This window comes from Sus scrofa, chromosome 1 (assembly GCF_054392235.1).
Source record: "Sus scrofa isolate SSC_HxYL_T2T_F1_AM1 chromosome 1, Sscrofa_HxYL_maternal_Yorkshire_Landrace_v2.0, whole genome shotgun sequence".
Taxonomy (NCBI): domain Eukaryota; kingdom Metazoa; phylum Chordata; class Mammalia; order Artiodactyla; family Suidae; genus Sus; species Sus scrofa.
In genome coordinates, this window is record NC_139383.1 from 15,202,660 (window position 1) to 15,228,342 (window position 25,683).

General features: G+C 44.1%; 1 protein-coding gene across 3 annotated transcripts in view; it reads right to left on the minus strand.

Moving 5' to 3' along the window:
* The window catches only part of MTHFD1L (methylenetetrahydrofolate dehydrogenase (NADP+ dependent) 1 like), a 190,682-nt gene that overhangs the window by 53,637 nt on the left and 111,362 nt on the right, over positions 1-25,683 (minus strand). For all 3 annotated transcript variants that reach the window (XM_021086779.2, XM_085023849.1, XM_085023856.1), the window contains 4 exons: positions 20,485-20,526; positions 19,330-19,430; positions 18,598-18,775; positions 2,493-2,600 (listed from right to left, as the gene is read on the minus strand). In XM_021086779.2, the coding sequence (XP_020942438.2) occupies positions 2,493-2,600; positions 18,598-18,775; positions 19,330-19,430; positions 20,485-20,526 (429 nt within the window). The remainder of the gene's footprint in view (positions 1-2,492; positions 2,601-18,597; positions 18,776-19,329; positions 19,431-20,484; positions 20,527-25,683) is intronic.

Below are 25,683 nucleotides of genomic sequence, written 5' to 3' on the forward strand. Positions count from 1 at the left end.
TCCACACACACACAGCAGGTGCCTCCCAGTCCCTGTTCATGTAGCAAGACGATGGGACAAAAACACATCTGCAGGTGATCATCACCTGGCAAGTTGAGGGTGTCTATTATTTATGGTGGTTAATTCCCGTTACAGAAAAGCAGCATGATGTGAGCGTTTGAAGGAAGGTGGGTCTTTGCTGGCAAAGCAACAGCAGCAGCTGTAGAAAGCTCTTTCCAAGGGCATTGATATCCGGGCTCAAAAAGGTAATCTGGAGACAGGCTCAGAAACAAGGCTTTTCGTCCCGTTGTTCACTCATTCTTGGAGGCTGTCAGGAAGCAAAGGGCCTCTTTGTGTTGGTTTATGAATCATGGCTATTTGATCTGCGATTACATTATATGAACCAAGATGAGGTCACTATTTAAGCCGCTTATTTTTAAGGACCAAAGGCAACGCCTGACCCAGCGTTTCAGAGGTGAAAGGGTAGGAAGTCACATGGGGGGTGGTCTCACAAAAAGGACAGTGTCCTCGGAGCCTGGTTCGGATTAAGGGTACACAGTGCCTCCTGAGAGACTTTGCTAATTAATTGCAACCACACACTTGATGTGTAACTTTTAAGGAGCATTCCCTCGGTGGACAGATAAAAGGGGTGCAGTCTTCAGAGATAACCCCACAAAATTTCTCATGATTCAACCTAAAGCTATTTGGAAAATTTCAAAGTACTATCAATTAACTGGGGTGGCGGGGGGGGGGTGGAGGTTCTCTTTTTGACATGCAGTAGATACTGATCAGGTATCTATTACGGGGGAAAAAAAATCACAATCAGAATTTTGGGTTTCAGAGATCCATCAAATACTGAAATGATTTTTATGAACTGATATGGGTTTGCCAATTTAAAAGTTTTCCAGTAAGGATATATTAGAAAAATATATACTCTAGTCCATCATATTATTTCATTAAAAAAGGAAGTTTGGGGGAGTTCCTATCATGACTCAGTGGGTTAAGAACCGGACTAGTATCGATGAGGATGCAGGTTCGATCCCTGGCCTCACTCGGTGGGGTTAAGGATCCGGTGCTGCCGTGAGCTGTGGTGCAGGTTGCAGGTGTGGCTCGGATCTGGCATTGCTATGGCTGTGGTATAGGCCGGCAGCAGCAGCTCCTAGTCAACCCCTAGTCTGGGAATCTCCATATGCCACAGGTATAGTCCTAAAAAGAAAAAAACAAAGACGTTTTTAAGCCTGAGAAAAAGTAAGCAAGGACCCAATATTAGAATAAATGATCCTCCTTAAATAGCATTATTAAAACCTCAGGGGGGAAAAAACCCATTTCATGACATTGACCTTATGGTACTAATTTCATTGCATCTGGGTGAAAACTTCACTGCAGAATAAAGCCCAGTGTGTACAGCAATATCTGGGAATCATTTTTTTTTTTTTTAAAGTATAAGCCAAGAGCACTCTAAGCTCTTGTAAAATTCTAAGAAGAAATGAATTGCTGACTATCTTACCAAACCTGGAAGAACCCTCTGGTTGGTGCTGGTAGCAAATAACAAAATATTAAACCCAATTTACGCACAGGATTTAAGAGTTGGGGGATTAAAAAAATAGAGCAGTGATGCTCATAAGGAAGCCTGCAAGCTCTTGAAGTGCTCTGATGTCTATCTGATCACAGCAAACTGCAGGGTCACTGGAGGCCTGTGGTCCTTGGGGTGAGGGTGGCTGAACACGCTGCATTGGGGACTATTCAACATGACTGTTGCAGGACCAGACTCACGCAGCTGAATCTCAGCCAGCTGCCCAGCCAGTGGGAGCCTTTAACCATCTCAGACAATCTTGGCATCAAGCCTATGGAACTTGGATAAAAAAGAACACCAGCGGCTCAGCGGTTAACGAACCTGACTAGGATCCATGAGGATGTGGGTTCGATCTCTGGCCTTGCTCAGTGGATTCAGGATCCAAGCGTTGCCGTGAGCTGTGGTTTAGATCGCAGATGCGGCTCGGATCCTGCATTGCTGTGGCTGTGGCGTAGGCTGGCAGCTGTTGCTCCGATTCGACCCCGAGCCTGGGAACTTCCATATGCTATGGGTGTGGCCCTAAATAGTAAAAAAAATTAAAAAATAAAAAAATTGAAGCACACCAAGCATCGCCATCTTTATATACTGCCCTCCTCACTGACCCAGCACCGTGTACACACGGCCAAGAAAAGTTTCAGTGTTTCTGGCTGAGCAACAGAGACTAAAGATCACACACCGCAGATAAACACGGTACCGCCTCTATTAGACGCACTTGTAACTGTCAAAGTCGATGATGTATATTTCAGAAGGGATCCCCTCTCACCATAATGTTCTCATTACCGGCAACACCCCACCTAAGGTTATTAATTCCGTTTTTCTAGACCATAGAGTAGATTAAGCCAAGTTCAGCTAAGAGAACACGGACCAGCTCTCAAGTCAGGGTGAATACTTTCCAAAGCCTAAACTGGATTTTTGTTTCCCCTAAAACTACAACTTTTACCTGCTCTGTGTAACGATCTATTTTGGATTGGGCTTCAGAAGAGAGTTCAATGTCTCTGGCTCCATAGACAGCCTGGGCAATGGTTCTGATCTTTTCCACAATTGGAAGCTAGAAAGACACAAAAGATAACAAAATTGTTAATTTTAATCTGATTAAAGAATTAAGAGGGGGGTTGGGGAGATGGGCTGGGTGTTTGGGATGGAAATGCTATAAAATTTGGTTGTGATGATCATTGTACAACTATAAATGTAATAAAATTCATTGAGTAATAAATTAAATTAAATTAAATTAAAACTCTACATATTGAGGGAGTTCCCATGTGGCTCAGTGGGTTAAGGATCCAACATTGTCACTGCTGTGGCTCGGGTCATTGCTGTGGCACAGGTTTGATCCCTGGCTCAGGGACTTCCACATGCAATGGGTGTGGCCAACCCCTCACAAAAACACAAAAACAAAAACAAAAAACCCATCATCCCAAAGTCCCCCCAAACCCAACAACGACAACATGCTACATATTGAGGGAAAAAGTTGGGAACTCTCTCTACAATCTGGAGGTAAGGGAGGATTTTTTAAACAAGGTAATGAAAGAATACTACCCAAAGGAAATGATTTATAGACTTGACATCAACGTTAAATTTTTTTTTTTTTTTTATTAAAAAAACATCAGGAGTAGCCTTGCGTTCCAGTGGGTTAAGGGCCTGGCATTGTCACTGCAAAGGCTTGGGTCACTACTATGGCACCTGTGTGAATCCTGGTCTGGGAACTGTCACGTGCCATTTGTGCAGCCCAAAGCATATCCATCTCAGACATAAGGATAAAGCATAGGAACAGTTTGGGAGGAGACACTTGCAAATATTTAAAAGATTAGTTACTAGATTGCGTGAAACGCCCACAAACTCAGAAAAAGACAAACATTTAATACTGGGCCCAAGAGTGACTAATAAAGATATGAAACAATGCCCCAATCCCTTGGAGTTCCTGTCCTGGCTCAGTAGATACTAGTAGATCTGACTAGAATCCATGAGGACGCAAGTTTGATCCTTGCCCTCGTTCAGTGGGTTAAGGATCCGGCGTTGTTGTGGCTGTCCTGTAGACTGGCAGCTGCAGCTCCGATTTGACCCCTAGCCAGGAACTTCCATATGCCATAGATGTGGCCCTAAAAAAAAAAAAGAAAGAAAGAAGAAAAAGGAAAAAAAAAAAAGACTTCTGTTTCCTTTGGCAGTAAAACGAAACAACAAAATAGGTTACTACTGCTCACGACACATTTAATGAACAGAATGCACTATTTACTGAAATCTAGATTGATTTGAAAAGAAAAAGTGAGTGTGACTTTTCTATTAAGACAGTAATTTAAAAAAACCTAACATGTCAACAACATAATAGTAAGTGGAGGACAAGGAAGGAACTGGTGTGAGTGGCTATTTAACTGAATTTTTTTTTTCTTCTTCTGGTCTCTTGTCTTTTTAGGGCCGCACCTGTGGCATATGGAGATTCCCAGGCTAGGGGTCCAATCGGAGCTAGAGCTGCCAGGCTACATCACAGGCCAGATCCTTAGCCCACTGAGCGAGGCCAGGATCGAACCCGAAACCTCATGGTTCCTAGTCGGATGCATTTCCACTGCACTGCAATGGGAACTCCCTGAATTATTTTTAGATTTAAATATGAAATTTTTTTTTTCAGAAATACATGTATTTAATTTTTTTTTTTCTCTTTTTGGGCCACATCTTCAGTATTTGGAAGTTCCTGGGCTAGGGGATGAATCAGAGCTGCAGCTGCCAGCCTACACCACAGCGCCAGCAACACTGGATCTGAGCTGGATTTGTATCCTATGCCGCAGCTTGTAGCAACACTGGATCCTTCACCCACTGGGCAAGTCCAGGGATTGAATCCACATCCTCATAGACACTAGTTGGGTTCTTAACCTGCTGAGCCACAATGGGAACTCTCCATATATTTAATTTTTAATTGTAAAATACAGATAACAAAATGTTGATCTTTATCATTTAAAAAATTTAAAAAGATGTTTATTTTTTCTATTATAGTTGATTTACAATGTTCTGTCAAATTCTACTGCACAGCAGGTGACCCAGCCATGCATATATACACATTCCCTTTCTCCTAGGATTCTCCATCCTGTTCCATCACAAGTGACTGGACACAGTTCCCTGGGCTATACAGCAGGACTTCATTGCCCATCCACTCCGAATGCAGTAGATTGCATCTACCACCCCAAACTCCCAGTCTATCCCACGGTCTTAATCATTTGAAAAGTGCAGATCTATACAGATAAGCATATTCACATCGTTGGGAAACCAATCTCCAGAACTCTTTTCATTTTGCAGAACTAAGACAGCACCCATTAAACACTTACTCCCCATTTCCACCCTGGCTATCACCTTCCTACCCTCTGTCTCTGTGCATCTGCCTACTCCAGGTACTCGCAGTGGAATCGTACAGGATTTGGGCTTTTGCATCTGGCTTATTTTATTTACCATGAACCTCAAGGTTCAACCACATTGTAGCATGTGACCAAATTTCCTTCCTTTTTAATTCTGAGTAATATTTCAATGTATGGCTATATCATATTTAAAAAAATCTATTCATCCATCGATGGTCCCTTGGGTTGTTCCCACCTTTTAGCTACTGTGAATACTGCTGTTATAAACATGGGTAGATGAAAGAATCTGAGAAGGAAGGGATAAGTGTGTATGTGCAACTGAGTCACTTTGGTGTCCACCTGAAACTAACACATTGTTAGTCAACTAGACTCCAATAAAATTTTAAAAAAAAAGCAAGGTGCAGAAGAGTTTATAGAGAATACTACCATTTTTTTTTTTAAAGTGAGAAACATATTTCCATGGTAGCTTTTCTATGCATCAAAAGTATCTGGAAGAAACATAAGAAACTAATAGCAGCAGGTACTTCTTGGGGTGGAGGGAAACTAGATAGATGAGGTGGGGGGACTTTTCATTGTACGCTTCTTTTATTTTTATTTTTTCCTTTTTTGTCTGCCCTGAAGCCAGGATCAGATCTGAGCTGCTGCAGCAACGCTGGATCCTTTAACCCACTGTGCTGGCCTGGAGATTGAACTGGTGTCCTGGTGGCTGCAGAGATGCTGCTGATCCTATGGCACCACAGTGGAAACTCCAGAACTTTTCACTGTATGCCTTTATATACATTTTAATGATTGAACCACAAGTAATGTACTCAAAAACTTTATTATTTTTTATTTTTTTGTTTTTCTGCCATTTCTAGGGCTGCTCCGTGGCATATGGAGGTTCCCAGGCTAGGGGTCCAATTGGAGCTGTAGCCACTGGCCTATGCCAGAGCCACAGCAACGCAGGATCCGAGCCGCGTCTGCAACCTACACCACAGCTCATGGCCACGCCAGATCCTTAACCCACTGAGCAAGGGCAGGGATCAAACCCGCAACCTCATGGTTCCTGGTCGGATTCGTTAATCACTGAGCCACGACGGGAACTCCAAAAAAACTTTAATTTTTTTTTAAAAAGCATGAACAGATATATATTTCATAGAAACTTCAATTCTTTCGGGCATAAGGAAGTATATATTTCTGTCAACAACCAAACTGCCTTCCTTTCTAATGTTTATTTTAAAGTGTTCTGCAAATATCAAGCAGGTGCTAGGCTGACTCTGCGCTGTGCAGTTGTGGTCTTACCTCCCATAGGATAAATGCAACCACACGAGACAGATGATGCAAACAGAAAGCAAGTAGGGAGGCAGGACCAAGCCAGTAGAGTGAGTGCTAGTTAGGTGCCTTGTCCCCCTTCTTACCCTCAGGTTCCACAGCCTCAAGCATCCCAGCAGCCACCGTGACCACCCCCTGGTGTTCTGCACCTCTGGGACCCAAGGAAGAGGAGGGCATTCCCTCGCTGCCCTCCGACAAGTACAACGCTGTCTCATGTGAGCCTAAGAGAAGGCACCCTTGCCAGCTGGCGTGTGTCCTGCAGCCCCATGCACCATCACCACCCGGCCTGTGCCCGACAGCCACTCGATGGATAAATAAAGAGCTTAGGCTCATGTAGCTAGAGATCCCAAGACCAAGTTTCTCCTGGGACTCCTGCTACAACTTTTCCTTGGCACCTATGCGTACAAGTAAAGAAATGAAAGGAACATCTCACTTAACACCACTTTGGGGTTTAGTATAAAATTAAAAAACTGAACTGAAAAGGTAGTTCCATTGCATACCATCTATGTGTATCCTCCCAGCAGGCAGAGACTTCCTGCTGCTTCCCTGCTTCCTCTGATTTTTGGGAGAAGGGGAATCTTTAAAAAAAAAAGGCCAACCTCAGCCCAATGATCTTGATTTCAACTTGACAGGCACTTGGACTGCGCTAAGTGGACGTTTTTATAAAACAAATAAAATGATAAAATAAATTATGAATGTTTGTGCATTCATCATCCTTGGCTTTCCTCTGATTCCCTAAATATTTACTAATTTATCTGTTTGCCAGCTCTTTCAGCCACATATCCCTGATGTCTTAGAATAGCAGCCTGCACATGGTAGCCACTCCACAAACATCTGCTGAATGAATAACCATCCACGGCAAGTACTTTCAAGATGTCATGGTGTGCAAAGAACTTTGGGAATTTTGCGTACAAAGAACATCTGATGAAGTGGGGACAATGACACAATAAACTATGACAGAATGGAGTGTGTGATAGAGGCTCTTTATAAATGCTACCATTAAAGTCGTGAGATCACAGATTCCAGGAGAAGGCATGGAAATCAGTAAAAGCTGCAAGATGTAAGAAGAAACTGTCATACAGAAGGATATGAAAGGATTTTTTTTTTTTTTAATGGCTGCACATGCAGCATAAGGAAGTTCCTGGGTTAGGGGCTGAATCGGAGCTGCAGATGAGGCAACAGCCACAGCCAAGGCAACGCAGGATCCAAGGCACATCTGCAACCTATGCCACAGCTTGCAGCAACACCGGATCCTTAACCCACTGAGCAAGGCCAGGGATGGAACCCAAATCCTCACAGAGACAATGCTAGGTCCTTAACCCCCTGAGCCACAACAGGAACTCTGAGGAAGTGAAAGACTTTAACAAGCAATAAAAAGGAAGGGTTACTCCACACAAGAATTAAGGCACACATGAAGGTGTGAATGGCAGCAAACTCAAAGACTTCTTCTGGAAGGAGTGGCTATTCTATTTGTAACATGAACGCCTGCTCAACATACTCATAAGCTACTGCACAGAGCCTGGCGTCTGTACTAGGATCTTTGATCATTTTGGAACTAAAACTGTGTTAAATCCCCATCATCCCCTAGAATGGAACTGTGACCTTACTCTACGTTAATTTCCTCCCAAACCTCTTAAAAGTATAAAAATAATTAAAACACTCTAGAACAGAGCTGTCTAAGGGAAACTTTCTGTGATGACAAAAATGTTCTACAACCACGCTTCCCAGTCCAGTGGCCGCCAGCCTCGGGTGGTTATTAAGTAGTTGAAATGCAACTAGTTCAACTGAGAAAATGAGTTCTTCATTTTAGTTAATTTAAATTTATTTATTTATTTTTGCTGTATTAATTAATTTATTTTTTTAGGGCTGCACTCATGGCATACGGAGATTCCCAGGCTAGGGGTCGAACCAGAGCTACAGCTGCCAGCCTACACCACAGCTCACAGCAATGGAGGATCTGAGCCCTGTCTGAGACCTACACCACAGCTCACAGCAATGCCGGATCCTGAACCCACTGAGCAAGGCCAGGGATCGAACCCGCAACCTCATGGTTCCTAGTCAGATTTGTTTCCACTGTGCCATGATGGGAACTCCAGTAAATTTAAATTTAAAAAGCTTCCTATGACCAGTGGCTACCAAGCTGGGCAGCATAACTATAGAAAAAAACCCTGACTGGACTGGTTGTGATATCGTCTACTGTCTCTTACTTAGTGTCTGCCCAGCCAGAACCCCAGAGACCCCAGGAAAGTAGGTGGGAGGCTGGAGAATGTGGGGCCTTTACTCTTCACGACATTCATCTTGTAGATGTGTTGATCCAGGCTCATGGAAGCTGAGTTACTCTAAGTTAGATAGAATATCCTTTTTGAAAAGGTCTGGGTAAGCCCACTGGAATCATTAATTAAATGATTGAAGATCTGCTTTTTAGTGGAATAAAATTAATCTACAAATTCCAAAAAAGCAGTGACAAATTTTATAATAATAATAATTTTTTTGTGAGAAGAAAAAAGAAGAAAAGTTCAAAATGAAGCTGCTGGACACTCTGGAGAACACTATGGGGGTTCCTTAAAAAACTAAAAATAGAGTTGCTATATGACCCTGCAAATCTACCCCTAGGTACATATCCAGAAAAAGACCAAACTCTCAATTCGAAAAGATATATGTACCCTATGTTCACAGCAGTATTCACAGTAGCCAAGACATGGAAACAACTTAAATATCCATCAACAAAGGAATGGATAAAGAAGATGTGGTACATATATACAATGAAATATTACTCAGCCATAAAAAAGAACGAAATAATGCCTTTCGCAGCAACGTGGATGGACCTAGAGATGGGCTTACCAAGTGAAATAAGCAAGACAGAAAAAGACAAATATCATATGATATCACTTATACGTGGAATCTAAAAAGATGATACAAATGAACTTATTTACAAAACAGAAGCAAGATTCACAGACACAGAAAACAAATTTATGGCTGCCAAGGGGAAAGGTGTGGGGGAAGGATAAATCAGGAGTTTGGGATTAACAGATACATGCTGCTGTATTTAAAATAAACAACAATATCTGAATCACTCTGCTACATACCTGGAACTAAGACAACGCTGTAAATCAACTATACTTCAATTTTAAAAAATGAACCTGCTAGGACTGAAGAAAATAAAGATGTATTAAGGCATCTCATCTTACTTGAAGGTCAGCAGCCCTGAAGGGCTCTCTCTTAGAAGACCCACGAACACACGACAGTGCTCTGTCACCAGTATTCCGCTCTCTCTTAAGCACAGAACTGTTGAAGTGTTGGTTCCAACATGATTGTTTCCTTGGCAACCACACTGAATGAAAACTACATTCTTCCTTTATTTTACCAAGGCCACAGAGTAGAATTCATATAAGCCAAATGTTCTTATGTTTGATATCAATGAGAAGTCTTCCACTGTCCATAAAATAACTTAGAGAGAAGAATCAATGAATCAACTTGTAAGTTGACCAGAAATGTCTGGAAACACTGTAATTATTTCAATTTGTATTTTGTATTTTAAATATGAATTTTAAATAACCTACAAGTGCAGGAAGTAAATAGCCTTTCCTGCACTTCAAAGAAAAGTAAAACATGAAACCATCTAGCCTGTAGTGAGGGCTTCATTACAACACCCCTCCTAGTGTCATGGGAGCAGCTCCTCATTGTGACTGAAAACAAGAGACCCTTGTATCTTTGACACAAAGCACATCCTTGGCTGGAGACCAGCACCTCTGCGCGACCAAAGGTGTACGTGCCGACTGCCATGAGCCGGCTCACCGAGCAGCTATTCCTGCTGGCTCGCTGGCCCTGAGCAACAGGGCAACCCAGAAGCATCCCAGAGGAACCTCACTCCTAAGGCAGTCGGGATGCATGGAGGCGCTACGGGGATCTGGGAAAGAAAGAAAGATTCATGGCCAGAAAACCTCAACTGGTTCCTGTGAAATGAGGATAAGGAATTCACATGGGTGATCATGACAGCAACGCCAAAGGAAAGGGCTATACAGGAATAGGTGATTTTAATGATCTGGCCCAAAGGAGGGGCAAGGGGCCGATAGGGGCCAAGCACCTGCTGGGCTGAATGACGTGTGTGTATTTTATGACACACCTGTTGTCCCTCCTGGCCTAAAATTACTTAGAAAGCTCGGTGTTACAAGCCTCGTATGAATGAGCATGAGGCGCAGCTCGGGCTGTTTTCACGTGGAGGGTCATATTCCCCTCATTCATCTCCTGGGGCCGTGCTGCCCAAGGAAAATCCTCTGGTCTACGGTTAAAAGTCTCACTCAAGAGCAGAGTAAATGATTTTCAGGACAGGAAAAAGAAATCATGTTCTGAAATAAAGTGATGACTGAAAAAAACAAAAAACAAAAAACAAACAAACAAAAAAAACCCCAAAGCCCTAACCTCTCGGATCCTGGGGTATTTCGAAGCCTGTGCTGGATTGACTTCCTCCAATCCTAAGGTTTTCTCTTCGAAATGGCCTTGAACACACCTGTGATAATACGTGAATAACGCTGCTTGCTTTTTATCTGAGAAAATGGATACCTTCCCTACGGAGTGGTGTCGTGCCATCAGGATTTAAGGCAGAAAGGCCAGGGGATGGATGAAGTGGTGGCAGGAGGGGACTGACTAACAGGTGGTGGGACCCTGACAGTTCATTCTACATCCCTGTCTTTCTCGCTCTACTCATAACTTTAGATGAAACAACCCATTTCTAGAAACTCGCTCTAGCGACAATCCATTTTTCGTGTTTAGAAGAAAGCACTTACACGAAATCATAGGCATCCTTATGACACGCGCAAGTGTAACAGATACAGACCATTGTTCCTCTCTCATCAGGTGCTATTTCCAGCTTCAAAGAGACAAAGCTGGGGCCCGCTTTGCCAGCATCACAAAGGGCTCAAAAGCAGGCACCGAGAAAGCTGGGCTGGATCTAACAATAGGTTCAGATCTGAAGAGACCGGTCAAACACAGATGGGTGAGGCACCTGGGAGGAGGTGACATATTGCAGGCCAGGGAGAGGACGGAAGCCAGTATTGAAGAATCTAGTTTTTGCTTTTTTTTTTTTTTTTGCTTTTTGCTTTTTATTTTTAGGGCCATACCCTCGGCACATGGAAGTTCCCAGGCTAGGGGTCAAATCGGAGCTACGGCTACCGGCCACAGCCACAGCCACATGGGTCTGAGCTGCGTCCTCGATCTACACTACAGCTCACAGCGACGCCAGATCTTTAACCCATTGAGCAAAGCCAGGGATCGAACTCACATCTTCATGGATCCTAGTCGGCTTTGTTAACTGTGGATTCCAGGAAGGGAACTCTGAAGAATCTAGTTTTGATAGAGATCTGAGGTGTGTCTGCAGAAGGGTGTTGTTCGGAGACTATGAGAATTTGGAGCTGAATCAGGAAAACCGCGTGGGAGGAGAAGAGGCTGAGGAGCGGAGGGGCTCGAAGCAGCTCAGGATGGATGACCCGCGCTCCACCACGAGGAAGCAAGCAGACCAGGAGAGGACACGGAGAGACACAGATTTCCAAACGAGATGCTGATTGGAAAAATTAGGAGTGGCTTCCTAGGAAACATGCCAAACATTCAAATGCACAAACGGGGGAAAGGAGAGAGCTGTAGAAGGGACTTGTGGAAACAGGCAGGCGGAGGACACGTCTGAGGACACGGAGGAAAGAGGCAGAGGAGGTCGAAGGACCTGAGAGGGAGACAGCACACGGGGACGGGGACAAGGGCACAGAGACAAAGGCATCCCTTCTCCTTAGAGTGTGGTTTGGCAAGTACTGTGAAAAACAAAAGACATTCGGAGATGTGCACAGCTATCACTTTAAGTTTTAAAACTCTATGAATGAAAGAAAGCTATATGTACATATAGTATGAATTCACACATTTTTATAAATTCTAAATACACAGAACTATACATTAAAAAATGATTAAAATGGGACATTTTATATTACGTATATTTGTTATTTTTTTGCTTTTGGGGGCCACACCTGTGGAAGTTCCTAGGCTAGGGTGTAAATGGGAGCTGTAGCCACCGGCGCAGGATCCAAGCTGCTGGTGCAGGATCTGTGACCTACACCACCACTCACAGCAGGGCTGGATCCTTAACGCACTGAGCGAGGCCAGGGATCAAACCTGCATCTTCATGGATACTAGTTGGGTTCGTAAGCCGTGGAGCTACAATGGGAACTCCTTACCACAATTTAATAAAAACACATACATATATACATAGACTCTAGATACATACTAGTTCTTATACAAAAGTATAAGTATTTCAAAATTTGAGGCTTTGTTTGCAAATGCTCTGGGTCCAATTAAAGAATGGCTCTCAAAACCCTTCCAACAAGGGGTCTGAATCCTTAAGAAATATAAGATACATACATAATTCCTCAGTAACCAACCACTGCCCCACGCTCCCCAGACCCCTGCCAGCAGGACAGAAAACACTCCTAAACACACAGGCAGTGAAAGGGTAACAGTTCAGAAACTCAGGATGCTGGCCATGGCCCTAGACAGAGTCTTCCTGGTCTGTTTTGATCTCCCTTGATTCCAGCCCTGCTGCGATCAAGAGAATGGCTTCACACAAGGAACAGGAAAGACCTTTTAAGAAAAACAAACACCATCCTCTCTTGCTGTCAAAGCTACACCTCAAAGTGTTTGCCAAGTCAGAGGACGGATACAGAGGGACGTGGACACAGTTTTCAACCTTCACTCCCGATATAAACATCAGTATTTGGATGGTGACTTGCGGTGCCACACACTCTTTGCCAAAGTGACTGACTTGATTCTATCGCTAATGGCTCCCAATTCTAGAGGAGAAAGAGTGCTAAATGTCTTCCTTTAATCTGGGGGTCCCTTTCTTTTCCTGGTGCACCGGGAGATTCCAATGGCTGGTTTTAACCCACTTAAGCAGGAAACCATCCCTGGAGCCTGACAAAATTACCTGAGTTTCAAGACGATCCTCGAAAGTCAATTCAGGAAACCCATTCCTTTCCTGAAGGGAAAGCAGCGAGCAAGAGCTGGCACCGATACCCCGCCTCCACGGTCCCAGCCTTGGTTCCCACGGCAACGAGGTGAAGCTGGTGTTAATATCAACACCATTTTACAGACAAGGAAGCTGAGGCTCGAAGAGCTGCCCACACTTATACCTGGAGTGGGAGGTCTCGTCAAGATTTGAACTCAATTCTGAATGACCCCAAAGTCCCACCCGTTTATCTATATATATAACCTGTTACTTCTTTCATCAAGTGTCCACTTGTCATGGGGCAAGTCCCTCACCTTCTTTGAGGTCCCATTTCCACATTTAAAAGGCAGAGGTGAGTCACACCCTCATGAGGCTGGATGAGAGAGACAATGTACAGAAGAAGAATTCGTTAGCTAATAAACTGTAAATACAGATTTGTGTATTCATCTGCTATACTATTTTCCTGGGTGTTTGCAGATATGGAGATATTATACTGGTAAAATATAAAGGTATAATTGTCAAAAGTAATAACAGAAGAGGAAAAGTCTTAGGGAAGATGAGTTTGGAGGGGGGCAGGGAGGCTTCTAACAGTTTCTTCAAGGAAGGGGTCTGTGATCCTCCGAAAGGGTTGAGAAGAAAAGATGCAGTGTTATTTCAGGGTTAACGATATCAATTCTCAAATGATCAATGCCCTTGAGCAATTTGGCCGCTGCCTCTTATTCTATATTTTATTCTATATTTTAAAAATTACTATTCTAAATTAACCAACAGCTGCCTCTAGTACCGGGAGCAAAATCCGCCTGCTCTTGAGTTAGAAGTTACTCTGGTAAAAGAGGTGCGGAACTGTTCTTGAGAGAATGGTGGTCAGTTTTGTAAAGTTCCGTGATTCCCAGGTCAGAAGAGCAGCTCGTTTCTTTTCTTCTCTTTTTTTTTTTTTTTGGGCTTTTTGTCTTTTCAGGGCCACACCCGCAGCATACGGAGGTTCCCAGGCTAGGGGTCGAATCGGAGCTACAGCTGCTGGCCTACACCATAGCCACAGCTACGCCAGATCCGAGCCACTTCTGCGACCTACACCACAGCTCAAGGCAATGCCAGATCTTTAACCCACTGAGCAAGGCCAGGGATCGAACCCACAATCTCATGGTTCCTAGTTGGATTTGTTTCCACTTCGCCAAGACGGGAACTCTGCAGCTTGTTTCTTGCTTTCACTAAAGGACCTGTCATCCTAAAGCCTGTGACACTGAGCTGTCTGGCCTCACGATGGTGACTCTGAGGTCAGGTGTTTGTTTCTCTTGAGCCCTTGCTCCTTCTACCTGGGGTTCTCCTCCCCATAGACACACAATCATGCCCTGTGCTCCTAGGCTATTTCTTATTCCTCCAATGTTCTCTGGTGTCTTTTGTCTGTAACCCAAGCCTGGGGTGGGGCTGGACAGGAAATGCGCCATCCATCCTGCGTTGAATACAGTCCTGGTGGAAGAGGGTCTGGGGTGATAGCAAAAGGCACACAGGAGCCCAGTGGGTGCGGGAGGGAAAGCATGTTTTATCCAAAAGCATTTTATCCCTTCTTTGTCCCTGTAGGGCGATCCTATACCTATCCTGCTGCAAAGCCTGGAAGGGTTACTTGTGGAGGAGGAAAAAAAAAATCATCAAAGGGAATTAAAAGAATTTCAATAAAACCATTACTCAGTCTACAATGGTTCTCTGATACTGACTATGCACGAAATCGAAGGGGAAAAAAAGCCCTAGCCTCCGTTCCTGATGGCAACAATGAATTCAGATGTCTATACTGCTAGAGGACAAGTCTGCAAATGGTCTTTTATTATCTCAAATGGACTTGCCAGTGTGACGGACACAGCTATTAGGGAGACAGGATGGGGAGCCAGAAGCGGCAACAGCTCTTTTCACAAACTGTCACGGAGCAATAGGCTGTGCTGCTGATTATCTAAGAAACAATTACGCAGCTCAAAGCCAATTTCTGGGTTAGAAAAGGGTGTAGAGTATGTGGGCAAAAGAGGCTGGAATCCTATCAAATAGAGAACTCTGGGCCATATTACTACAAAATTGTTCCCCTTTTTACAGAAGAGCAGGTGTTTTAACGGCATTATCTGCAAAGAATGGGAATTCAGGAAAAAAAATTAAAATACTGGTGGAAAGAAAAAGGGTTCATCTTAGGGTGAGTGCAGGTCTCAGCCTAACTCACAAAACCCCGCTTCTATTTACTGACCTTCTTTTCACCTTGGATGGTTTCCTCAAAAAAGCCACGCTTTGTGACATGATTCATTTCAAAGCTGCCTTTGCCACTCAGAGCGGGGGTGCTTCCCGACCAGAGTTGGGCGATGGTTTGAGGGCCTGCTGACAGTGTTTTGTGGAAAAAGGCCGAGAGAGCTGTTGCCAGGTGCTTCGACCAACCCAGCAGGGCTCCCCGGGGCAGCAGGGCACAGGGAGGAACAGCCCCTGAGTGGCTTGCGTGCCCGTGATGTGCCCACTGCAGGGCTCCATTGTTCTTAACATCTCCAGAGAACTCAGATTCTAGTTAGGACATGTTTCTTTCGGTCAAACCCCAGGCCTCCCATCCTTACCCTGCCCCGACTCTCCAAACCCCTGTTGACCACGACCACCCTCTGCAAGGCACACGCTGGAGTCGCTCATTGATCAAATGGCCTTTGAACAGGAGACATCGTTTCTGGGCTAACCATCCCAGCTCAGTCCTGAAATGCTTCTTTCCACAAACATTTACCGAGGGCCTACGACGGCCCCACCCGGCATGGATTCTGTGCCTGTCACTGTCATCCTTCGTCTTCAGGTGGGCCACTCAGTAATTGCCCCCTTGAGAAGACTCTCCCCCCATCCTAAACCCCACTACCCACCACTGTACTAGATTCTGAATGGCAGCCTCCATCATTCTACGTACCCCTCCTCGCCCCCACCAGCCGTGCCTCGGTCTGGCTATGGGACACTGGGCTGGTTATTCATCTTTTTTTTTTTTTTTTTTTGCTTTTTAGGGCTGCACCCGAGGCATATGGAAATTCCCAGGTTAGGGGTTGAATCAGAGCTGCAGTTTCTGGCCTACACCACAGACGTAGCCACACGGGATCCAAGCCGCATCTGTAACCTACACCATAGCTCATGGCATCGCCAGATCCTTAACCCACTGAACAATGCCAGGGATCAAACCCGCATCGTCACAGATACTAGTCAGGTTGGTAACCCACTGAGCCACAAAGGGAACTCCTCGTCACTTTTTGTTTTAATTTTCTGATAGGCACCACGAGAGAACATCAACAGTTTCTACCCAACAGCGAAGTAAAGGCTAAAGAAGTTAACAAGCACAGTGTCCATAACGCCTGGCACATGACAATTCTTCCCTCAGCGGGAGCCTTATCCATAAAATTATCATCATGCTCTTGATGATGCAGCTCTAGACTCAAGACCAACAGAATTTGTGAGGGATGAGGGGATGGGAGAGGCCTCTGACAATCAGGGACCATCCGTGAGGACAAATCCAATAGCCAGAGCTGGAGCCAGCAAATTTAGAATGGAGATGCTTGGGTGGGAGCAAAGATGGTGGTTTTTTTGTTTGCTTGTTTTTGGCTGCACATGCAGCATAGAGAAGTTCCCAGAACAGGCATCAAACCAGCACCATAGCAGCGACCCAAGCTGCTGCAGTGACAACACTGGATCCTTAACCAGCTGTGCTACAAGGGAACTCCCTAGATGGGAACAAAGATAAACTGAAAGGAGGGAGATCCTGGGAAGTTCAGATATTCTGACTGAATGCTCATTATCCAGCTGTGTTTAAAAATATACTAGATAATCCAGGAGTTCCCATCATGGCTCAGTGGTTAACAAATCCGACTAGGAACCACGAGGTTGTGCGTTCGATCCCTGGCCTTGCTCAGTGGGTTAAGGATCCGGCATTGCTGTGAGCTGTGGTGTAGGTCGCAGATGAGGCTTGGATCCCGAGTTGCTGTGGCTGTGGTGTAGGCCAGCAGCTGCAGCTCCGATTCGACCCCTAGCCTGGGAACCTCCATATGCCGCAGGAGCAGCTCAAGAAATGGCAAAAAAAGACAAAAAAAAAATATATATATATATACTAGATAATCCAGCAACTCCACTTCTGCATATAATATACCCCAAAGAACCTTTTCATTGCTCTTGAAGAGATATTTTTATACATGTTCATAGCAGCAGTATTTACAATAGCCAAGAGGCAGAAGCAACCCAAATGGCCATTGACAGAGAATAGCATATGGATAGACAAAAAGTAGCATACACACATACACACACCAAGTGGACTTATACCTACATATTGTTCAGCCTGAAGAAGGAAAAAAAGCAACTGCATGTTGCTGTCTCTGCAATAACACGGATGAACCTTGAGGACATTATGCTGAGTAAATGATACAGACTCAAGAGTTGTGTCCCCTAAATTGATATGGTGAAGCCTAGTCCCCAGTGGGATGGTATATTCGGATGTGAGGCCCCTGGGATGATTATGTTGATGGTATTAGGAGGTGGGGCTTCAGTGATTACGTCATGAGGGTGCAGCCCTCACGAATGAGATCAACACGCTCACCCCTTGAACCCTAGGAGGATACAACCAGAAGATCGCCGTCCATGCATCAGGAAGCAGGCTCCCACCAGACCTCAATCTTAGACTTCCTAGCCTCCAAAACCAAGCCATAAGTTTCTGCTGTTTATAAGCCACCCCCTACTATGGTATTCCTTGTAGCAGCCTGAAGGACCTGAGGCAGGGAATAAGCCCGTCAAAAAAAGGACATACTTTATGGTTTCAATGGTATGAGATACTTAAACTCAGAGGCAGAAAGGAGAATGGTGGCTGCCAGGAACAGAGGAGAAATGGGGAGTGAGGGTTTAATGGGAACAGAGTTTTGGTTTTGCAAGATGAACAAGAACTAGGGAGAAGGATGGTGACCGCACAACAAGGTGAAGGTACCAACACTGGTGAGCTAACTACTCAGCTAAAAATGGAACAGATGGTCAATTTGATATGTACTTCACTGCACCTCCAAAAATTTAAAAAATATATGAGACAGCTCAAGAAAACCACAATAGAAAGGGGCTAAAGCAGAAGAGGACAAGGAAACCACCGTCCATGCTATGCCATGCCTTATGAAGTTACTCGAAAGTCTTGTCTCTGTGCAAACGCTGAGTGTTCACTGTTGAACCCTGTCCTCCAAGGCCCCTCCACACTAAGCGCAGTGCACCGGCTCGGGGGCAAAGACTAGAGTCCCCATGTCAATAGGATCACATCAGATGGCTTAACCACGTTCCCTTGGGTTTCTTCTCTGCAGAGCTGTCACGACAGCCCATGCAAAGCTCTCAGCACGGGCCTGGCCTATAGTTAAGGTGCAAGAAATGCGAGGAACCATCATCACCGTGGTGGATCTTACCTGCACATCATAGAGGAACTGGAATCGACTTCCTTTATGTGCAGCTTCACTCACAGCCCAAGCCAGGTCCACGGAGCCTTTCCCACCAACTGACCAGTGATAGCAGGGGACGGCATCAAAGGCGCCGGCCTGTTTCGCAAGCTCACACACCAAGTCAATCTCCGCACGGGTGTCGGTCCTGGGTGATGACAATGTTTGCGGTTTTGCATCTGTATTCATTTAGCAATGTTTTAAAAGAAAGACTAACTGCTTATACAGAACTCTGCTCCCAAACACTGAATATATTTTAAACTTCAAAAGTGGTTTCACTGTGCTCAAATAAATCAGACCTTAAGAAAAGCATGGGGGGAAAATCCTCTCCAACATGACTCAAATATTTCAAGTTGCTAAAGGGTTTTATTGAGAAAATTCCGTAACACATCCCTTTGATCATCCACAGTCTTTCAGTCAAAAATGCTGGGTGGAATTAAGAAGAAGGGGAAAAAAAAAAGCCAAAGAAATGGTAAGTCCCTATAGATTTCACTCCCCTGATAACATTTGAGAACACTTCTGCGAAAGTGAAACCAATCCAAACAAAACCAACCAAACAAATAAAATGGGCAGAGAAAAGGCCAAACATCCTTCGGCCTTTTGGATGAAGCAGAGAAAAGGCCAAACATCCTCAAAACACAGATGCAGTTCACAGGGTGGCCCAGTGATACGACTCCATTGAAAGTAAGATGCTAGACTTACTTGAAGACATTCAGAGCCACCACAACAGGGACCCCAAAAAGCTGAGCAATCTGGATTTGCTTCTTTAGGTTACAGCAGCCGTCTGCCACCAGCTGGAGGTTCTGTAAGAAAACGAGACACCCATGTATCACCTCCCACCGAATCTGCCACTGGCAGGCCCACTCTGGTCTATGCTCACGTTATTGTTCTGGAAGCTATTACAGAAGACCATAAATCACGGTTTTTCTCCAAGAAAATATGGCTGCAAAAGGAGGAGGCTCATTTTTCCAAATAAAGTCTAAAATTATTCTAGATCCAGTGGCATATTTGGGTCTTGAGCCAGGCAGCTATTTCTGCTGCTGACTGGCGGCCAGGACATAAGCAACATGCCCACGCTTTGTGGGCTGGTGGACAAGAAGGCAGAAGGCCCCTGGAAGGGTAAGGAGCACCAGCTACTCCCTGCTTAAATCCCTGGCGCCACCTGTAGGAGCTAAGAGGTACTGCTGCCAGTCAATCAAAGTCTGTCTACTCATTCAAGTCAAAAGCCAATTGTTTACCTTCCAAAAGTCAATCTCTTCTACATCAAAAGAATACATGGACATCAGCTTCATATTTGTTTTTGTGCTAGAGTCCTGGAGGCCTACACTGATGGTTGCCCAGGGGTAGGGAAGTGGATATAAATCCTACACTCACCATTTCTTTTTTCTTTTTCTTTTTTTTTTTGTCTTTTTGCCATTTCTTGGGCTGCTCCCACGGCATATGGAGGTTCCCAGGCTAGGGGTCTAATCGGAGCTGTAGCCACTGGCCTACACCATAGCCACAGCGATGCGGGATCCAAGCCGTGTCTGTAACCTACACCACAGCTCACGGCAACGCCAGATCTTTAACCCACTGAGCAAGGCCAGGGATCGAACCCGCAACCTTATGGTTCCTGGTCGGATTCGTTGACCACTGAGCCACGATGGGAACTCCAACACTCACCATTTCTTAAGACTGGAGAGTCAGTTGAATGGATTTTATCCCTTCCCCCATCCGTTTCCTCTTGGATTATCAGTAACGCGTTTTTCTAACAGGCCACGGGTGAAGGACCCACTCCCTGACTGAGATGCAACTGCTGGCCAATGCTGAACTGGATCTGAATGATCCTTTACATAAGCCCTTTAAAGTCGCTCTTACCTCTTCGGTATATTCTTTCTTAAGAGGGACACCAGCAGTTACCTGGGGTAAGAAAAGACGAAAATTAATAATAATCCTATGACACTTCTTACTGAAAGAAAAATAATCATCCCTTTGCAGGAAGGTTTATTTAAAAAGCACATTTTTGTGAAAAAATGGGCAAACGATCTAGACAGAAAATTCCCCAAAAACAACGTATGGAGGGCCAAAAAACACATGAAAAGATATTCAACATCACTCATTATCAGAGAAATGCAAATCAAAACCACTAAAAGGTACCACCTTACACCAGCCAGAATGGCCATCATCAAAAAGTCTACACACAGTAAGTGCTGGAGAGGGTGTGGAGAAAAGAGAACCCTATTACACTGTTGGTGGGAATGTAAATTGGTGCAACCACTGTGGAAAACAGTATGGAGATTCCTCAGAAAACCAAAAATAGAATTACCATTTGATCCAGCAATTCCACTTCTGGGCATCTATCCAGAGAAAAGCATGACTCGAAAAGAGATATGTACTCCAATGTTCATTGCAGCATTATTTGCAATAGCCAAGACAGAGAAACAACCTAATGCCCATTGACAGAGGAGTGGATCAAGCTGTGGTACATATACACAGTGGAATATTACTCAGCCATTAAAAGGAATGAAATAATGGCATTTTTAGCAACATGGATGAACCTAGAAACTATCATGCTAAGTGAAGTCAGTCAGTCAATGAGACACCAACATCAAATGCTATCACTGACAGGTGGAATCTGAAAAAAGGACACAATGAACTTCTTTGCAGAACAGATACTGACTCATGGACTTTGAAAAACTTATGGTTTCCAAAGGAGACAGGATGGGGGTGAGGGGATGTGCTGGGGGTTTGGGATGGAAATGCTATAAAATTGGCTCACGATGATCATTATACAACTATAAATGTAATACATTCACTGAGTAATTAAAAAAAAAAAAAGTCAGCCAAGCAGAGAGGGACACACCTCCCACTGCCAACCAATCAACAACAGCTTCCTCCAGTGAGGTCATCCATGTATGCCCCTAAAGCTCCATCTTCCCCAACCCCTAGGTGAGATCAGTGGTCTTGACTAATGGGACAAAACTGTAATGAAGCACTTCCTCCAGGGGAAAAAAAAAAAAAGCATATTTTGTGCTTTTTAAACTAAGTGGTGGCTCTGGCTGGACATAGTCTTATGGGATGCTTTTAAAAAAATCACTGATGCCTAGGCTCCACCCTCACCAGTGAGTCCGGGGTTTCTGGGAGTGGGATCCATGATCACTGATAGTTAAAAACTCCTGGAGTTCCCGCTGTGTTTCAGTGGGTTATGAACCCGACTAGTATCCATGAGGATGTGGGTTCGATACCTGGCGTTGCTCAGTGGGTTTAAGAATCCCGAGTTGAGGTGGCTGTGGTGTAAGCTGGCAGCTGCAGCTCCGATTCATCCCCTAGCCTGGAAACTTCCATATGCTACAGGTGCAGCCCCCCAAAACAAAACAAACAACAAACAGACCAAAACCCCCAAACGCATCAGCCCATTCTAATTTGAGCCAGGATTAAGAACTTTCATATTGTTGCCCATTATTCTGACATAAAAGGGGACTCACAATATGATTAATACGTGATTTATAGAGTGAATCATCATTCAAAATAAAGTCTAAATCATTTAAAAATAATGGCTATTACTCTTTCCCCATTTTTTTTTTTTTTTTTTGTCTTTTGTCTTTTTGTTGTTGTTGTTGTTGCTATTTCTTGGGCCGCTCCCGCGGCATATGGAGGTTCCCAGGCTAGGGGTCGAATTGGAGCTGTAGCCACCGGCCTACGCCAGAGCCACAGCAACGCGGGATCCGAGCCGCGTCTGCAACCTACACCACAGCTCACGGCAACGCCGGATCGTTAACCCACTGAGCAAGGGCAGGGACCGAACCCGCAACCTCATGGTTCCTAGTCGGATTCGTTAACCACTGCGCCACGACGGGAACTCCCCTCTTTCCCCATTTTAATCTAGTTTCTAAAAGAAACCTATGGGGTTGGCAACTCAAAGATAAGAAGACTGACATGGAGAGAAGGGGGGTGTCTTGCCCACAGTTACACAGCAAATGAGAGGCACAACGGGGATGTGGATATAAATGACCAAATTCAATGCCAGGAACCCCAATCCACTGTCTTTCCCCAGTTCCACCCGGTTGTGCCCTGTCACCAGCAACTGGTTTCAGTAGAAACGCTAGACATTTTCATTCACCGACAACATGGTGATTTTCTTCTCAGTGAAAGAGGCCTTGAGATTCTTAGAAATGCTTTGCAAAGTTACCTCTAAGATGGATGGTTTTTTGACAGAGTAAGGGAGCATATTTTCAGATTTTTTTTCAACATCGGGGAAGACTGAAACACACAGCAAACCCTTCAACTAGAACAGCCACAATGGTAGATTTTAAAAAAGAACTTTAAAGGCATTGCTGAGCTTGTCCATAAACAAAGTTCTAGAAAATCAAAAATTCGGTAACAGCAAAAAGAATGGGTTTGTATACAAATGCCAAAAAAGTTGAGGGGATGGACGAATCAACAGTTGGTTCTTAAAAGACTAACAAAACTGGAGTTCTTGTTGCGGTGCAGCAGAAACAAATCCGACTAGGAACCATAAGGTTGCAGGTTCCATCCCTGGCCTTGCTCAGTGGGTTGAGGATCCGGCATTGTCGTGAGCTGTGGTGTAGGTCGCAGACGTGGCTCGGATCCTGCATTGCTGTGGCTCTGGTGTAGGCCAGCGGCTACAGCTCCGAATAGACCCCTAGCCTGGGAACCTCCACATGCCGCAGGTGCAGCCCTAGAAAAGACCAAAAAAAAAAAAAGAAGACTAAAAAAACTGACAATATACTGGTAAGAGGTTTTGTTTTTGTTTTTGTTTTAAGGAGGCAAAAAATACTATAACTAGATATAGAGAAACTTAATTACATTTGAATATAAAACTCATTTAGGAAGAAATAGGGAACTTAGTTCTCGACTCACTAAAAAAAAGTAAGCTTGCAGCTAGGAGTTCCCAGGTTGTCTAGTGGTTAGGACCTTGGTGCTTTCACTCTGTTGTCAGGGCTCAATCCCTGGGTCTGGGAGCTGAGATTCCACATTAAGCTTCTGCATGCTGGGCTCCCAAGTATAAATAAGTAAATAGACAGATATAGATAGATAGATAAATAAATTAGCAGAATATGTTAAAAAACTAAGTCTGCAATTAAAAATCTACCCCTCACCGATAAACAAAAGGTCTAGGCAGTGTTACAGGGTACCTTCTTACTCCTTTTTTTTTTTTTTTTTTTTAATTCATTTCATTGGAGAACAGTTGACTTAGAAAGTTACGTTAGTTTCAGGTGTAAAGCAAAGTAAATCAGTTATACATACAGTTGTATCTGGAGTTCCTGTTGTGGAGCAGTGGTTAACGAATCTGACTAGGAACCATGAGGTTGTGGGTTCGATCCCTGCCCTTGCTCAGTGGGTTAACGATTCGGCGTTGCCGTGAGCTGTGGTGTAGGTTGCAGACGCAGCTCGGATCCCATGTTGCTGTGGCTCTGGCGTTGCTGTGGCTCTGGCGTAGGCCGGTGGCTACAGCTCTGATTTGACCCCTAGCCTGGGAGCCTCCATATGCCGCGGGAGTGGCCCAAGAAAATGGCAAAAAGACAAAAAACAAAAAAACCCAAAAACAAAAACAACAAAAAAACCAAAACATACAGTTGTATCTGTTCCTTTTCGGATTCTTTCCCCATATAGGTTATTACACAGTATTGAGTAGATCACCCTGTGCTACACAGCAGGTCTTTGTTTACAGGTAACTTCTTCCTGGTCTTTGAATAAAGAGTTTATTCTAATGTTATAAAATCCCTGACAGAGTATATAAAAAGGAAGGAATCCTTCTCTATTTTATGTGGCTAACATGTCACTCATAAATACAGATGCAAAGATTCTTCTTAAAACATTAGAAATCCAATAAGCAAAATTTAATTATACATAAAAAAGATAATAAAAGGTTCATTTAATATCTGTAACTAATTTACAATATTAACAGATTAAAGAGAAAAACCAGAGTTCCCATCGTGGTGCAGTGGAAACGAATCCAACTAGGAACCAGGAGGTTGCGGGTTTGATCCCTGGCCTTGGTCAGTGGGTCAAGGGTCCGGCATTGCCGTGAGCTGTGGTGCAGGTCACAGATTTGGCTCAGATCTGGCATTGCCGTGGCTCTGGCATAGGCCGGCAGCTGTAGTTCTGATTAGACCCCTAGCCTGGGAACCTCCATATGCCAAGGGTGCAGCTGTGAAAAGACAAAAAAAAAAAAAAAAAAAAGGGAAAAACCATATCATCTCAATAGAGGAATACCATTATTCAGTATCTATTCAGTGCAAAAGCCTGGCAGACTAGGAACAGAAGGGGGTTTTCTTAACCTGATAAAAAGCATCAACTTCAATGCTACAGAAGACATCATACTTGGGGAGAAGCTATTAAACATATTCTCTTTCTGATCAGGAATAAGAACACAGGCCGTGCTATCACCACTCCTATTTAATACTGCCCTGCAGCTAGAAACACATGGTTGATGAAGAAAAAAAGTATAGATTAGAAAGGAAGAAACAGAACAGGCACTGTTTTCATACATGTTGTCCGCATAGTATGTCTAAAGTATCTATAGCTAAATTAGAACAATTAATGAGAGAAGTGTTTTTTTTTTTTTGGTCTTTTTGCTATTTCTTGGTCTTGGGCCGCTCCTGCAGCATATGGAGATTCCTAGGCTAGGGGTCCAGTCAGAGCTGTAGCCACTGGCCTACACCAGAGCCACAGCAACGCGGGATCCGAGCCGCGTCTGCAACCTACACCACAGCTCACGGCAACGCCGGATCGTTAACCCACTGAGCAAGGGCAGGGATCGAACCCGCAACCTCATGGTTCCTAGTCGGATTCGTTAACCACTGCGCCACGACGGGAACTCCAATGAGAGAAGTTTTTAAGTCATGGGGATTTAATATATATTATGGCGATTATAGTTAATAATGATGTATTGTATATTTCAAAGTTGCTAAGAGAGTAGATCTTAAAAGTACTCCACAAGGAAAAGAAAAAAATTTTAAACTATGTATGGTGACAGACATTAATTATTGGTGATCATTTCACAATGTATACAAATATTGAACATTATTTCAATGTACATCCGAAACTAATATA